The sequence below is a fragment of the Delphinus delphis genome, chromosome 18 (genome assembly GCF_949987515.2).
Source record: "Delphinus delphis chromosome 18, mDelDel1.2, whole genome shotgun sequence".
In the NCBI taxonomy this organism is placed as follows: Eukaryota; Metazoa; Chordata; class Mammalia; order Artiodactyla; family Delphinidae; genus Delphinus; species Delphinus delphis.
Window position 1 is genome coordinate 15,299,548 of NC_082700.1, and position 16,856 is coordinate 15,316,403.

At 43.2% G+C, this 16,856-nt stretch overlaps 2 protein-coding genes across 3 annotated transcripts in view; one reads left to right on the forward strand and one right to left on the reverse strand.

The window, feature by feature from the left end:
- Positions 1–8,845, forward strand: part of SLC25A15 (solute carrier family 25 member 15) — a 42,837-nt gene extending 33,992 nt beyond the window's left edge. Inside the window, exons 6-7 of one of the 2 annotated variants that reach the window (XM_059996103.1) lie at positions 4,454–4,612; positions 6,258–8,845. In XM_059996103.1, coding sequence (XP_059852086.1) covers positions 4,454–4,612; positions 6,258–6,382 — 284 coding nt within the window. In that variant the 3' untranslated portion in view covers positions 6,383–8,845. The remainder of the gene's footprint in view (positions 1–4,453; positions 4,613–6,257) is intronic. The other variant, XM_059996104.1, reaches the window with a different exon arrangement.
- A 1,628-nt stretch (positions 8,846–10,473) lies between these two features.
- The window catches only part of LOC132413854 (phosphatidylinositol 3,4,5-trisphosphate 3-phosphatase TPTE2-like), a 45,183-nt gene continuing 38,800 nt past the window's right edge, over positions 10,474–16,856 (reverse strand). The window contains exons 14-16 of the mRNA XM_059996105.1: positions 15,596–15,691; positions 14,245–14,315; positions 10,474–10,589 (exon numbers count right to left, since the gene is read on the reverse strand). Of these exons, the coding sequence (XP_059852088.1) occupies positions 10,481–10,589; positions 14,245–14,315; positions 15,596–15,691 (276 nt within the window). The 3' untranslated portion in view covers positions 10,474–10,480. The remainder of the gene's footprint in view (positions 10,590–14,244; positions 14,316–15,595; positions 15,692–16,856) is intronic.

Here is a 16,856-nt window from a genome sequence, read left to right on the forward strand (position 1 = left end):
TACAATTGTTATATCTTCTTGGATTGATCCCTTGATCATTATGTAGTGTTGTTCTTTCTCTCTTGTAATAGTCTTTATTTTAAAGTCTGTTTTGGGGCTTCCCTGGTGGCGCAGTGGTTGAGAGTCCGCCTGCTGATGCAGGGGACGTGGGTTCATGCCCCGGTCTGGGAGGATCCCACATGCCGTGGAGCGGCTGGGCTCGTGAGCCATGGCCGCTGGGCCTGCACGTCCAGAGCCTGTGCTCCGCTAAGGAGAGGCCACAGCAGTGAGAGGCCCGTGTACCGCAAAAAAAAAAAAAAAAAAAAGGCTATTTTTGTCTGATATGAGAATTGCTACTCCAGCTTTCTTTTGATTTCCATTTGCGTGGAATATCTTTTTCCAACCCCTCACTTTCAGTCTGTATGTGTCCCTAGGTCTGAAGTGGCTCTCTTGTAGACAGCTATATATGGGTCTTGTTTTTGTATCTATTCAGCCAGTCTATGTCTTTTGGTTGGAGCATTTAATCCATTTACATTTAAGGTAATTATTGATATGTATGTTCTTATTACCATTTTCTTAATTGTTTTGGGTTTGTTTTTGTAGGTTTTTTCCTTCTCTTGTGTTTCCTGCCTAGAGAAATTTCTTTAGCATTTGTTGTAGAGCTGGTTTGGTGGTGCTAAATTCTTTTGCTTGTCTTTTTTTTTTTTTTTTTTTTTTTTGTGGTACGCGGGCCTCTCACTACCATGGCCTCTCCCGTCGCGGAGCACAGGCTCCGGACGTGCAGGCTCAGCGGCCATGGCCCACAGTCCCAGCCACTGCACGGCACACGGGATCCTCCTGGACCAGGGCATGAACCCGCGTCACCTGCATCGGCAGGTGGACTCCCAAGCACTGCGCCACCAGGGAAGCCCTTTTGCTTGTCTTTAAAGGTTTTAATTTCTCCGTCAAATCTAAATGAGATCCTTGCTGGGTAGAGTAATCTTGGTTGTAAGTTTTTCCCTTTCATCACTTTAAATATGTCCTGCCACTCCCTTCTGGCTTGCAGAGTTTCTGCTAAAAGATCAGCTGTTAACCTTATGGGGATTCCCTTGTATGTTACTTGTTGCTTTTCCCGTGCTGCTTTCAATATTTTTTCTTTGTATTTAATTTTTGATAGTTTGAATAATATGTGTCTAGGAGTATTTCTCCTTGGATTTATCCTGCATGGGACACTCTGTGCTTCCTGGACTTGATTGACTATCTCCTTTCCCATGTTATGGAAGTTTTCAACTATAATTTCTTCAAATATTTTCTCAGACACTTTCTTTTTCTCTTCTTCTGGGACCCCTATATTCGAATGTTCGGGAGTTTAATGTCCCAGTGGTCTCTGAGACTGTCCTCAATGCTTTTCATTCTTTTTTCTTTATTCTGCTCTGCAGTAGTTATTTCCACTATTTTATCTTCCAGGTCACTTTTCTGTTGTTCTGCCCCAGTTATTTCTGCTATTGATTCCTTCTAGAGAATTTTTCTTTTCATTTATTGTGTTGTTCATCATCGTTTGTTTGCTGTTTAGTTCTTCTAGGTCCTTGTTAAGCATTTCTTGTATTTTCTCCATTCTGTTTCCAAGATTTTGGACCATCTTTACTACCATTACTCTGAATTCTTTTTCAGGTGGACTGCCTGTGTCCTCTTCATTTGTTTGGTCTGGTGGGTTTTTACTTTGCTCCTTCATCTGCTGCATATTTCTCTGTCTTCTCATTTCATTTAACTTGCTGTGTTTGGGGTGTCCTTTTTGCAGGCTGTAAGTTCGTAGTTCCCTTTGGTTTTGGTGTCTGCCCCCAGTGGCTAAGGTTGGTTCGGTGGCTTGTGTAGGCTTCCTGATGGAGGGGATTGGTGCCTGTGTTCTGATGGGTGGGGCTGGATCTTGTCTTTCTGGTGGGCAGGGCCATGTCCAATGGTGTGTTTTGTGGTGTCTGTGAACTTATGATTTTAGGCAGCCTCTCTGCTAATGGGTGGGTTTGTGTTTCTGTCTTGCTAGTTGTTTGGCATAGGGTGTCCAGCACTGTAGCTTGCTGGTCGTTGAGTGGAGCTAGGTCTAGCATTGAGATGGAGATCTCTGGGAGAGCTCTTGCTGATTGATATTATGTGGGCCCGGGGGGTCTCTGGTAGTCCAATGTCCTGAACTTGGCTCTCCCACCTCAGAGGCTCAGGTCTGATGCCCGGCCAGAGTACCACGACCCTGTCAGTCACATGGCTCAGAAGAAAAGAGAGGAAAAAAAGAACGAAAAATAATAAAATAAAATAGTTAAAATAAAATTTAAAAGTAATAAAAAGAGAGCAACCAAACCAATAAACAAATCCACCAATGATAACAAGCATTAAAAACTATACTAAGTTAAAAATCAGAAACAAGTCAGTGTCAGACAGCAAACCCGAAGTCCACAGTTGCTCTCAAAGTCCACTGCCTCAATCTTGGGATGATTCGTTGTCTCTTCAGGTATTCCACAGATGCAGGTACCTCAAGTTGACTGTGGAGATTTAATCTGCTGCTCCTGAGGCTGCTGGGAGAGATTTCCCTTTCTCTTCTTTGTTGGCACAGCTCCTGGGGTTCAGCTTTGGATTTGGCCCCGCCTCTGCCTGTAGGTCGCCCTCAGGCATCTGTTCATGCCCAGACAGGACAGGTTTAAAGCAGCGCTGGTTAGGGGGCTCTGGCTCACTCGTGCTGGTGGGGGAGGGAGGAGTATGGTAGTTATAATTGGAATGTGGGGCAAGCCTGTGGCGGCAGAGGCCAGCGTGACGTTGCAACAGCCTGAGGTGTGCTGTGTGTTCTCCCGGCGAAGTTGTCCCTGGATCCCAGGACCCTGGCAGTGGCGGGCTGCACAGGCTCCTGGGGTGGGTGTGGAGAGTGACCTGTGCCGCACACAGGCTTCTTGGTGGCGGCAGCAGCAGCCTTAGCATTTCATGCCCATCTCTGGTGTTCGAGCTGATAGCCACAGCTTGTGCCTATCTCTGGAGCTCGTTTAGGCGGTGCTCTGCCTTCTGTGGGCAGACAGGGAAGGGGGATCCCCTCTCCTCGTGCACCCTGAACAATGGTCTCTCACATCTCTGGCAGGTCTAGACTTTTTCCAGGACTCCCTCCTGGCTAGCCGTGGCGCACTAGCCCCCTTCAGGCTGTGTTCACGCAGCCAACCCCAGTCCTCTCCCTGGGGTCTGACCTCTGAAGCCCGAGCCTCAGCTCCCAGCCCCCGCCCGCCCCGGCAGGTGAGCAGACAAGCCTCTCGGGCTGGTGAGTGTTGGTTGGCACCGATCCTCTGTGCGGGAATCTCTCCGCTTTGCTCTCCGCACCCCTGTTGCTGCGCCCTCTCTGTGGCTCTGAAGCTCCCCCCACCCCAAGCCCTGCCGCGAAGGGGCCTCCTAGTGTGTGGAAACCTTTCCTCCTTCACAGCTCCCTCCCAGAGGTGCAGGTCCCGTCCCTATTCTTTTGTCTCTGTTTTTTCTTTTGCCCTACCCAGGTATGTGGGGAATTTCTTGCCTTTTGGGAGGTCTGAGGTCTTCTGCCAGCGTTCAGTAGGTGTTCTGTAGGAGTTGTTCCACATGTAGATGTGTTTCTAATGTATTTGTGGAGAGGAAGGTGATCTCCACGGCTTACTCCTCTGCCATCTTGAAGGTTCCCCCCACCAAATAATAATTCCAGTTATTTTAATATATAATAATAATAATTCCAGGTTTTACTGGAATAACATTTGTTCATTTGCTCTGGGTCCATTTTAGGGGAGAACACAGATATTATTTTCCCTGTAGGATATCACCAACAATTGGGGAAATCACCTATAAATCATCTTGCAATAAGCTTAGTAATAAATCTTGATAGTGTTTTGAGAGCAGTGAGAAGTGTACTTCTTTCTAGTTTATCCTAATTACCTGCTTGACACAACTGTATCGATGTTTGGCTCACATGAGTGGTTACTTGTTTCTTAAATACCTCCCTTCAGTGTTTTGGACCTATTCTGGGGATAGTCAAGCTCCTAGGCTTAACTGTTACGTTTAATAACTTTGCTTTTTCATGGCAAAGGAAGAATCAGAGCTGTGGGACATTAATATATTAGAATAATTAAGGGAAAGTTGAAGAAGATGCAGCCTGTGTTTCAGTGGCCTCTGTTCTCACTCCTCATGGTAGGGCGTTGCCATGCTGCTGGGGGCCTGCTGGTTCTTGGGGGGCCAGGCCTCTGGAGGACGGGGCAGGAGGGCCACAGAGACCAGCCTAAATCTGACCCTCACTAGGGCTGCCCCTTGCCCTGGAGTCGTGAGGGACAGCCCCAGGCTACCACACAGAACCTGTGCTCTTAGGCAGTTTGACACTTGCCCCAGAGAACTGTGTTCCGCAGCTTTCGTGTTTGTATTTGCACCTACCTGCAGCCACTACTACACTGACCTCTGGAAATACCACATCAGCTGTTCTTGAGACAAAACACTGTTTGCTCATTTTCTTCTCTAGGCCCTGTCCCTTTGATGTTAAGTGGTGGATTTGGTGGAATCTGCCTCTGGCTTGCTGTTTACCCAGTGGATTGTATCAAATCTAGAATTCAAGTTCTCTCCATGTCTGGAAAGCAGGCAGGATTTGTTGGGACTTTCATAAGCATCGTGAAAAATGAAGGTGAGTCTGCCAACTGCTGAAACAGGAGGGACGTATGGGGAGTGGTCATTCGGCCGCTCGTCTTGTCGAAGTCGAGCAGGTGGGTCATCGCTCTCTTCCACCGCCTCGCTTTTCTAACGGTGTATGTAATTCACATTTGTGGATTTGTTTCCAGACCCCTTTCTTTAGCTTCATTATTCTCAAGAATGTTTATTTTATTTTTTGCTGTGTTGTCTTCGTTGCTGTGCGCGGGCTTTCTCTAGTTGCGGCAAGTGGGGGCTACGTTTCATTGCGGTGCGCGGGCTTCTCATTGCGGTGGCTTCTCGTTGCGGAGCATGGGCTCTAGGCACATGGGCTTCAGTAGTTGTGGCTTGTGGGCTCAGTAGTTGTGGCTCGCGGGCTCTAGAGTGCAGGCTCGGTAGTTGTGGTGCACGGGCTTAGTTGCTCCACGGCATGTGGGATCTCGCTGGACCAGGGATTGAACCCGTGTCCCCTGCATTGGCAGGCAGATTCTTAACCACTGCGCCACCAGGGAAGTCCCCTCAAGAATGTTTAAAGCTCTGATTCCTAACCTTTGGGCCAGGATTTTGTTTCTAAATAGCCTGGTGGGAATTTTTAAAGTATGTGTTTTGTCTAAGAGGACACATGTTTCAGAGTTAGCACCACTTTTTTTTTTTTTTTTTTTTGGGCTGCACTCTGCGGCATGTGAAACTTCCCCAACCAGGGATCCAACCCATTCCCCCTGCAGTGGAAGCGTGGAGTCTTAACCACTGGACCACCAAGGAAGTCCTGCACCACTTGTTTTAAACAATATCATCAGGAGATGAGCTCTAACAGCATATCAGTAAGGCATTTAAAAGAACGTACATCCTTAATGATAAGACTTCTGCAATGAGAAAGGCACTAAGCAATTTCTGAAGGTGATTTGCTATCAGTTTTTAGTTATACAGGTAGATAAAGACTTTTAGTGTTTGTATAAAGCCAATTTTATGCCACTAGTGAGTAAAGACCTGTCCTTCCAGCATCCACTATACGTCTTAAAACTTGGATGTGCACTTTTCTGTCTTGATTTTGAGAGAAAGCGAGCACAGTAACAGCATGCAGCAACTGCTTTAACCCCAAATAGAGCACAGACATCTTGTGTATTACTAACAGCAACCCCTTTTAAATTTGCATTACACTTTGTAGTTTTCCAAAGTACTTACACCTCCCTTATCTGCCTGGATCTTCAGAACTGCCTTGGGCAGTGCTAACACTAGAAACAGGTCTTCCACATCAATGTCAGTGCTCTGTGTTCTGGCCCAGTGCCTCGTGGTCCTCGCCCCCCAGGTGAAGCTGCGAAGTTGCTGCCGTCCGTGGCTCTGTGGCTGCCTCCTGTCTGCCCACAGGAGGCCCCCTGCTCTGCCTGACCCGCTTACCAGGAGGTAACAGGCACGGGATTGGTGACTGTACCCGGAGCCTCACCAGCTCTGCTGGCAGACCTGCCCTCGCCCTTGTTTCTACTAGTCTGTCTAGTTCCAGTAGTCCAGGGAAACCTGTTCCATCGCTGCTGGGGTTCAGCGCTGTTGTCTGGATCTGTAACTGTAAAAATATCTGTGCTGTGTGGGTTCGTGCGATATGTCCAAGGAGGGGGAGCTCAGTCTTTGGTCACCCTTTTGTTTTCTAGGAATAACGGCCTTATATTCTGGACTGAAACCTACCATGATTCGCGCGTTCCCTGCCAACGGGGCACTCTTTTTGGCCTATGAATACAGCAGGAAGTTGATGATGAGCCAGTTTGAAGCATACTGAAGTGTTCTGGCAAACCTTGATCAAAGTGAAGCTGTTTGAGGACTGCAGTTCTCAGGGTTTCAAGGAGTACAAGACCAATGTGGAATTTTTTGATTTTGTGGGAAATTTTTTTTTGTCTTCCATTTTTCTACCTTCTACCTTAAACTTTATAGAAGAGCTTCTCTTTTCTATTATATAATTTCTGCCCATAATTGTAGTGAAGTGGAAAAGTTGCTGCTCTTGTCCTTGGTGGGACATACAGGGTGGGCTGCTGGCCCGAGGTACCTAATCTGAAAGGCTGAGTAGAGCTATCTTCAGGGCTTTTGCGTAAACCTGTATGTGTACACGCGGTTTAGGTGGTTGTGTTGTGAGTGAAGCACAATTTAGTTCCATGTTTAATCTCAGATCTCACTAGAAAAAACCAGAGGTAACCATGTTTCAGGAGGATGGTTATAAATGCTTCATCCATGCTAGATGTGGGTCTCTTTTAAAATCTACTTAGCACATACCCTGTAATAAGTGGTTAAAGTTTTTAAAAAGTTTTCCTGTGGTGCTTGAAAACTAAGGCGTCCGTCTAGATTCTCAAGAGGAGAATATATCTGCATAGTGGTGTGGCTTCCATGTTCTTGATTTAAGTTTCAGAGTAAGCATCCTGGATTTTCCCAAGGTGCTCCTCTGTGGAAACAGTGCCACCCATCTTCTTCCAGGTGGGATCCCATTCCACGCCCGGACATATTGTTGGGTGTGGCCCAGAGCCTTTGGGAAGCAGCACGGCCCTCGCCCGTGCCAGCCCCTCCTCCTGTCCCAGGGAGCTCCTCTCTGCTGGGCTCGAGCTCGAGGCAGGGGCTGAGGGGAGGGGCCTGTGGTGCTTTGTGAAGACTGTGGCTGACAGCTGCCCTGAGCTGCTGCCTCTGTGTCCGGGCCTGGGCGGGAGTCCAGGGAAGTTGTCGGACCACCTACGGGCTGCTGATCCACTTTGGACCACGCCCTCCTTGCCTCTGCCAATCGGAAGCCCTTCCAGGGAGCAGAGTGCCAAAGCCAAGAGAGGCCCTGGCTCCCCGTCTGGGGACAGAGTGGTGGTGCCTGTGGGCAAAGCGGTCTCCTTTCAGAGGGAACCAGAGTGTCGTGCTTGCACTCCCCGTGAGTGGTGTCAGGGCTGAAGTTTGTCTCGGGATCCCTCACTCCTTGCCACGCTGGAGCCTTTAATATGGGGTACTGGCTGTCGTGAATTTCAGTGATGGTGGTCTCTGGGGTGTGACTTAATAAATCAATGAAGCAAAGGTAATTTCATTAAACTATGCCGTAGGTATGCACTACTAACAAACCCTGGTTCACCTGACTCCCGTAGACTTGGGATGGGCAGCTGTTCCCTGGCCGTCCGGTTTACGTGAGCCCTTGCCGTCACCAGTGAAGTCAGCCGCCTCATTCTGTGCTGCCCCGAGACCCCCCAGGCCTCTAATAAAGAGCTCTTAATCCGCCCCTGCGGCTGACGTGTTAATAATGGTCCACACTGGTATGTCCCCCCTTGTGTTGGCAGGACGGAAGCGTTGTGTGTGAGGCCTCCAGTTTCCATAAGTTTTTGTTCTCCCTGCAGCCTCGGTGGTGACTCCGGCCAGAAGCCAGAGAGGGTCGGGAAGGCCAGCTGCTGGCAGACGTTTAGCAGAGGGGGGATGCCTGGTGTTGTGCCCGACGGGCTCCAGAGCTATGCCTGGTCTTCTGTTTGCCTTTTTTTGAAAAGCAATTTTTCTACCTTACTTTTGTCCGTACTTAAATGGTCAGTAGCTACTGAGTGGTGCTGCTTCTGAACAGGCCTGGATTGAAGCAAAAATAGCAAATGGGACTGGCTTCCCCCAGGAAGTGACCTGCTCCAGAGCCCACCGGGCCCCTGTTGTCTAAGCCCTGTTGGCAGTAGGTCTTCTCACGTGTTGTCCTGTAAAGATTTAACTGAATATCTTCAACAGAAACTGTCTGAGGCAGGTAAGAGTGAGTGGGAGTAATGAATGGAAACTTGAGAGTTGTTTTTTTTTAACGTTTCATTCTGTTTGCTTAATTCATGGTTCAGTATTTGGGTACAGTTTGTACCATTTCAAATCTGTACTCCGGACAAAAAGAGAGTAACTTGAAATACTGTGTTTAAAGAAATTCTGGTGTTCTATCATTAAATTTGCCTAATAGTTGACGATATGATTTAAGTACTTTATGTGCTAAGAACCAACTGTCAGGAATGTTTGAGTTATGTATGGTGATATTTCAAGGTGATGGTTTTATTGCAACGAGCATTGTTTTTTTTGTCAGCAAGATTCCTGATGTACAATAACTACTGATATAAATGCATATTCTGTATACACTGCAGTTGCGAAACGTGGCCCACTAGAATTACTCTCCCTCCACCAGGCTGTGTATGTGATGTGACTGATTTGGCAGGATGCCATTCTATTTTTTAAAATAAACTTCTGGATATCAAGTTTTCCAGGTCAGTAAATTCTATTCAAGAAAACCAATATCGTTCTGATATATTATGATCTAAGTTTCTCAAGTTGTTTAACGAATTATTTGCACGGGGTTCTAGGAAAGCAGCCCTGCTGGAGGCCCTGAACAAGTTCTCTTTATGAGCAAAAGCAGAATAGTGTGACAGCTCATAATTGCCAGAAATTTCCATCCATTTTGGAGGGCTACGGAAGAGAAACCCCCAACTGTCATTTCCTTTATTTCAAAAAGCAAGATTCTGAAAAACTGGGGTTTCCCAGCTTTTGCGAGTGTTAAAGGTAGATCTTACTCCTTGCTTTTTTTTCCCATTCACCTAGGCCTGCCCGCTGATCTGCCCTCCACGGATTACAGCTGCAGGAATTTTAAAGGAGGAACCTGGGCTGCCACAATATATTTCTGTAACCCAAATTACAGGGAATAATGTAGATAACATGGAAGGAGTTTGAAAGGCTGTGTCTCCAAGAGCTCTTCCCCCAAGGGGAGTCAGATTAAGGGGAGTAGAATAACCTTTGCAGCTGCGCTCTTTGGGGGCTATTTTGAGGGGGAGAGAAGCCCCTGCATGGCCTTCCACGCCACCACGCTGGCGGCTCGGGGCTCTCCTCCCATCCCTGCTAGGTCGGCACCCACCCACCCTTCTCTATAAACTGTTGCTCTAGTTTCCCTTAAAAAATACTGACTGTGGCAACCTCCAGACCTTGTGGGGCTGCCAACCCAAGTGGCCAGTGGTTAGTGCACTGTTACAACACTGCTTAGTTGGAATGGTCTGTCCCAACCCCCCAAACCCTATTTTTTTATCATGTGCTTTCTGCAAAGTGCAAGGTTTTTCAGCAACGAGCAGTCCGTGTTTTAGCAGAGGCACTGGTTCTCAGCATTTGCTACTGGTCAGTTCAACTTGGGCTGGATTGTTGGGAGTCTTGCCAATAAAAGGAAAATCACTCAAATGGTAAAGCCAACATAGAACTGTTTTCAAAGACAATTACGGCCTTAAGATAGTGGCAGTGAAAGTACTTAGAATAAAGTAGCACCTGGTACCAAAGAGAAAATGATTCCCTGTGGACACAGGACTAACCAGTGTCTATAATGAAAACTTGACCTTACTTCAGAGTTCCCCAAGCTTAGGTGAAGCTGGTTGTGAGCAGGGGTGATGGGTTTTAAAACGATCTTTGCTGCCATTCTGATGCTCGTTAATAGTTTGTAAATCAAGTAGAAGAAGGAATTAGAAATTACTTTTCTAACAAATCTGAAATTACAAATGTAAACCAAAGTAGGGAATGAATACTTGTCCAAAAATACATAGGTAAATAAACCCACAGTATTGGGGGACAATCACAATTTTTAAATGTTATTTTGATAGGAAAGTTTTATTTCTGAGTTGTTAAGTGATAACTAACGTTCCCGTGTACTGTTTCAAATTTATCTCAATACAAATGAAAACTGTGACATATGTTCTTTCAAAAAAAACTGTTGCCATTGACATTCTCTTTTGTATATATTTAATAGAGTTCTCAGGGACATATGTATTTAATATGTAAATATATCAGCAAGGAAATAGGTTTAAAAGATATAAATAGGTAGCAAGGATTGGGAAGAACATGATTCTAGCCTAGAAGGGGAACTACACTTAGATACCAGCTACAACTTAACGTCATCAAAATATACCTCGACTGCGAACTCTGGACGGTAAATTTTCCATGCTTTTGGTTTGTGGGGATTATCCAATTCACTTCTTGAAAGATAAAGCCTAGAATAGAAAAAAAATTACATTTTATTGTAGGGCTAACAGAAAAGCCATGCTGTAGGACAGCCTTGTTGCTTTAAAAAAACAAGCCTTGCTGGCCACCATCAGTCTCGACCCCTCCTCTGCATCTAATTAGCTTTCAAAGACCAGCTCTCCCACTTTCTCTCTTAAGACACAAAAATATCATGACCTTCAGTAACAACGTGTCACTGATCCTTTTAATATTGCCTTTTATGGAATTAATATTTAATAAATTAAATTTCTATATGTGATAAATCAGACTAGATGTGTATTAAAACCCAGTAACAAGTGTCTTTTAAATGATGAAGTTGGCATTTTGGGTAAATTAAGTCTCATAATAAAAACAGCTTTACCAAGGAGTATGGAAATTCACACGTTAAATCTTCAGAAACTATAAAAGTGAGGAGAAAAGTGATTTAGCAGGTTGCTTCTCTAATATGAACATGGTGTTTTAAAGGAAAAAACTGTGCCCTTTAGCAAGAACCACTTTTGAGAAGTAGTACCAAAGGAAGTTCCACCTAGATGTCTATTTGAGGGACTTTGCTCATGTTAAGTCAAAGTTTTCTGTCTGTACATCCAGGGGAAAAAATTGGCAAAAATGTTCCATCAAATCCAAAGTTCACTCTATCAATATCCACTAAATGTGTGTGCATTGTAGGTGTTTAGGCTAGGTTTTTATTTACTGTCACCTTAGCGGACTTGAGGTGGGATTAGATGCAGTCTACATTTGAAGAAAAGGCTAGGATTGTATGTTATGGGAACTGTCAGTTCATGGCACATACAATCATAACCACTTCTTCAAAACTCTATGATTTTTTGAATATTATCTTTCCTTTTGTATTGAATGGTATGGTGATACCAATCTCAAATTTTCAGCACCACAGAATAGACGATGTGGAGAACTTCTAGATTTAGGAATGAGTTTCAGACATGATAGAGATTCTTTGGAATACTCTTCAAATCAATTACTTTTTAAAAACAGATTATCCGATTTAGTTATAAGAAAATCAGTTTTAAATGGGAGACCATTAATTTTTTGAAAGCTGTCTTCACTGATACTTACTGTGTCTTATAACTTCTGCCCTAGATGTAAGTGTGTCAACCACCTTTTAAACTAGCTGAAGCCTCCCTGGATGACACCTTCCTGTGGCATAGAATTTGGTGTTGGTCAGTCATCAGTAAATCAACACATACTGAGGACCTGCCATATTCAAGGTACTGAACAAACTCATATTAAACTTTCATGGGAGGGATTTGTTGCCACACTCAAGATTTGCTTATGGTATGTTTTATAACGCAGTCCTATGGCATGGACCTTGAGGATAATGCAACAGTGGGTCTCAAGAATAGCCATATTTTTACAATCAGAGAAGAAAAGGAATCCAAATCAGAAAAGAAGTAAAACTGTCACTGTTTGCAGATGACATGATACTCTGCATAGAGAATCCTAAAGATGCTACCAGAAAACTACTAGAGCTAATCAATGAATTTGGTAAAGTAGCAGGATACAAAATTAATGCACAGCAATGTCTTGATTCCTATACACTAATGATGAAAAATCTGAAAGAGAAATTGAGGAAACACTCCCATTCACCACTGCAACAAAAAGAATAAAATACCTAGGGATAAACCTACCTAAGGAGACAAAAGACCTGTATGCAGAAAAATATAAGACACTGATGAAAGAAATTAAAGAGGATACAAACAGATGGAGAGATATATACCATGTTCTTGGGTTGGAAGGATCAACATTGTGAAAATGAGTATACTACCCAGAGCAATCTACAGATTCAATGCAATTATCAAACTACCAATGGCATTTTTCACAAAACTAGAACAAAAAATTTCACAGTTTGTATGGAAACACAAAAGACCCCCAAATAGCCAAAGCAATCTTGAGAAAGAAAAACGGAGCTGGAGGAGTCAGGCTGCCTGACTTCAGACTATACTACAAAGCTACAGTAATCAAGACAGTATGGTACTGGCACAAACACAGAAATATAGATCAATGGAACAGAATAGAAAGCCCAGAGATAAACCCATGCACATATGGTCACCTTATCTTTGATAAAGGAGGCAAGAATATAAAATGGAGAAAAGACAGCCTCTTCAATAAGTGGTGCTGGGAAAACTGGACAGCTACATGTAAAAGAATGAAATTAGAACACTCCCTAACACCATACACAAAAATAAACTCAAAATGGATTAAAGATCTAAATGTAAGTCCAGACACTATAAAACTCTTAGAGGAAAACATAGGCAGAACACTCTATGACATAAATCACAGCAAGATCCTTTTTGACCCACCTCCTGAAACTTAAAAGCTTTTGCACAGCTAAGGAAACCATAATCAAGACCAAAAGACAACCCTCAGAATGGGAGACAATATTTGCAGATGAAGCAACTGACAAAGGATTAATCTCCAAAATATACAAGCTCAATATGAAAAATGAAGCTCAGTATCAAAAAAAAACAACCCAATCCAAAAATGGGCAGAAAGCCTAAACAGACACTTCTCCAAAGAAGGTATACAGATCGCCAACAAACACATGAAAGGATGCTCACCATCACTAATCATTAGAGAAATGCAAATCAAAACCACAATGAGGTATCACCGCACACCAGTCAGGATGGCCATCATCAAAAAATCTACAAACAATAAATGCTGGAGAGGGTGTGGTGAAAAGGGAACCTTTTTGCACTGCTGGTGGGAATGTGAATTGGTACAGCCACTATGGAGAACAGTATGGAGGTTCCTTAAAAAACTAAAAATAGAACTACCATACGACCCAGCAATCCCACTACTGGGCATATACCCTGAGAAAACCATAATTCAGAAAGAGTCATGTACCAAAATGTTCATTGCAGCTCTATTTACAATAGCCAGGACATGGAACCAACCTAAGTGTCCATCAACAGATGAATGAATAAAGAAGATGTGGCACATATCTACAATGGAATATTACTCAGCCATAAAAAGAAATGAAATTGAGTTATTTGTAGTGAGGTGGATGGACCTAGAGTCTGTCATACAGACTGAAGTAAGTCAGAAAAACAAATACTGTATGCTAAGACATATATATATGGAATCTAAAAAAAAGAAAAAAATGGTTCTGATGAACCTAGGGACAGGGCAGGAATAAAGACACAACATAGAGAATGGACTTGAGGACACAGGGAGGGGGAAGGGTAAGCTGGGATGAAGTGAGAGAGGGGCATGGACATATATACAACTACCAAATGTAAAACAGATAGCTAGTGGGAAGCAGCCTCATAGCACAGGGAGATCAGCTCAGTGCTTTGTGTCCACCTAGAGGGGTGGGATAGGGATGATGGGAGGTAGATGCAGAGGGAGGAGATATGGGGATAGATGTATATGTATAGCTGATTCACTTTGTTATACAGCAGAAACTAACAACATTGTAAAGCAATTATACTCCAATAAAGATGTTAAAGAAAAATAGCCATATTTTTTAAATAACCAGATCACAATCAGGAAGGCAATGAAGAACGGTGACTCAAGGATTTTTTGGTTTCTATAAATTGGGCTTATGGCAATTAGCAAAAGACCTGTCATTTCCTCTCACATAGACATTCGAGACTAAGCTGTTTCTACTGGATTATACCATAGCCATACCTGTTATTTTGTATAAAAGATGTATGGAACCAAAAGAAAAATGGACAGTCGTCGTAGTATTTAGGAAGATCCTAAAAAGACATGGTGAAAAAAGAAAAATTAGTTCTTCGTATCCATTTTACTGTGAAAAATAATCTTTCCAAAGGGATTAAAATTCCGTTATTCATCTGTACGTTCATCAAATAACTGTAGCTATTGAATATGCAGCACTTACCATCAACATTATACTCAAGACACCAAGACAGAGACTTTGAGAGATTGCTGTTCTTTTCTCTTGCTATTTCTAGCAAAATTTTCAAGGAAATGTATTTTCTCTGTGATATTTATAAATTTAGACACTGGTCTTTTAATCTGGTTTGGATAGTGCTAAACAGAATCTACTAAGGACCTATGTCTGTTTCTGCCCCAATAATATCCTCCGTTCCTACAAGGAGCAGCTACATTGGATAATTAACCACGATTGATGATGACAGAAATACCTACGATTTCTGAAAGTGCTTTCATCTCATGACCCTTGACAACCACAAAGGCCAGAAATCACCAACATCCCCTTGGCTAGCGCCCCTACACCAGTGCTTCTGCTTAGAGACCCCTGATTAAGAGAATTCAGACTGGCTCAGTTATTCAAGGGGAGCTATCCCAGCCACTTGCTTCAACACATGTACCATTTCAAACTTAGTAAATTCTCTGCCAACAGGGAGCAAGCAGGGGATGCAGGCGGGCACAGGAAATAATCTTTAAATTGAGCAAACAGAGTTACATGTTGGCAGTTCTGGTTGATGATTTCATAGGAAAATGAAACTACTGGGGCTTAGAAATTTGCTATATACAGAATAATCAGGCATACATTTGATAACTGGTCAGCATAAATTATACTGTAATGACAATGGCAGATATTCTTATTTTTCATAAATATTGGATTAAATATGCTATTTTAAATGAATTCTCAATTGAGAGGAAAGCAAAATCTCCCTCACTTTCACGTATTTTGTAAGTTATGGGGAACAATGTGTTTTAAAGATACCAACCCAAAATATGATCACTGCTATGTAGTTTATAACTTTTTTTTTTAACATCCGGGTTTTTGTATTTTTTTCTTATTTGAAAATTAATACATGTAAATTGTATACAATTTAGAAAACAAATGAGCAAAAATATATTTAATTACATATTTTCTTTTTTTAAAAAATATTCGATATAGAAATCTGACTTGTTTTGTCTCCCCATCCCTGACTAGGGGTTGACATCTATCATCTCCCTTGTTGGGAATTGTAGCAAAGGAAATCCCAAACCAGAATCATTCAGAAAACCAGACAAGATTAGCAGCATAAATTGTTTCTTGATTACTCACCGAAGAAGAGAGAAATTTCACTTTCACCTCATCATACAGAGGTGGACAGTTGGATAGATTAATTATTACTCTGTCTGTTTCAGCATCATGAACTATCTGTGGATGAACACATGGAATTCAGAATTATAAACCTAACTGATAATGAGACAGCAGTGAAGTTCATGTTCACTTATTGAGGCTTCTTCTATTTAATCAAGTACTCTTGGTCTCATAGCCCAATGACTACATGTATAAATGTTAATATTTATTTCTATAAAGTTGCAATACTGTTGTTAACATTTTTAACAGGCCATCGTGGTTGAGGGTTATGGTGGAACACTTGAAAAGCAAAGTATTCAATTTTGTTAGACTTTAACCAAGTAAACAATAGTGTTGAATGTGTGTCACCTAATTTTCATATGTTGGGAATACATAAGAAGCTCAATTTTAAAGCTAGTATGCATATTTAAAAAGCAATGCCTAGTTGCTCACATTTTATCAAAAATGTGTTTGCTGATGGGATCATAGGCCTTGTCTGTAGCAGACCGCTGGATGGAGTGACCAAAGGTAGGCCAAGTTTCTGGAATGAACGACTTTGAAGCTATACTGATTATTTGTTACGGGTACACCCTTGTATGATAATGACACCCACAGTGAGAAAGGTCTATGCTAGGCCCTGGGAAAAATACAAAAGAAAGTGAAGACTCTATTGATGCTTCAGGGAGTAAAACACATCAATAACAATAGCAGAATAGCATAGAACTATGTGTTAAGCTGTATGATGAAGACTCAGGGTGCCATTGTGTGCTTCAGGGAGGCTAACAGGAGGCATAGAATGAGAAAGTGTCACCGAGGAGGTAGAAACTGAGATGGGCATGGAAGGATTTGTATAAATGAAGAGGAGCACTGAGGCAGGATCAAGATGGTGGAGTAGGAAGATGCTCCCACGACACCCCAAAACTACAGCCACGTGTGCAACAGCTCTCTGAGAATGACCTGAAGACCAGCAGAACAGCTCTCCTACAACTAAGGATATAAAGAAAAAAACACATTGAGACAGGTAGGAGGGCAGAGATGTGGTCTCATCAGGACCCGTACCCCCAACATGGCTACCCACAAACGGGAGGGGACCTCACAAACACGGAGGTTCTCCCTAAGGAGAGAGGGGTTCGAGCCCCACGTCAGGCTCCCCAGCCCTAGGGACCTGCACCAGGAAGATGAGCCCCCATAACAACATCTGGTTTTGAAAACCAGCAGGGCTTGTATCCAGGAGAGCTGTAGG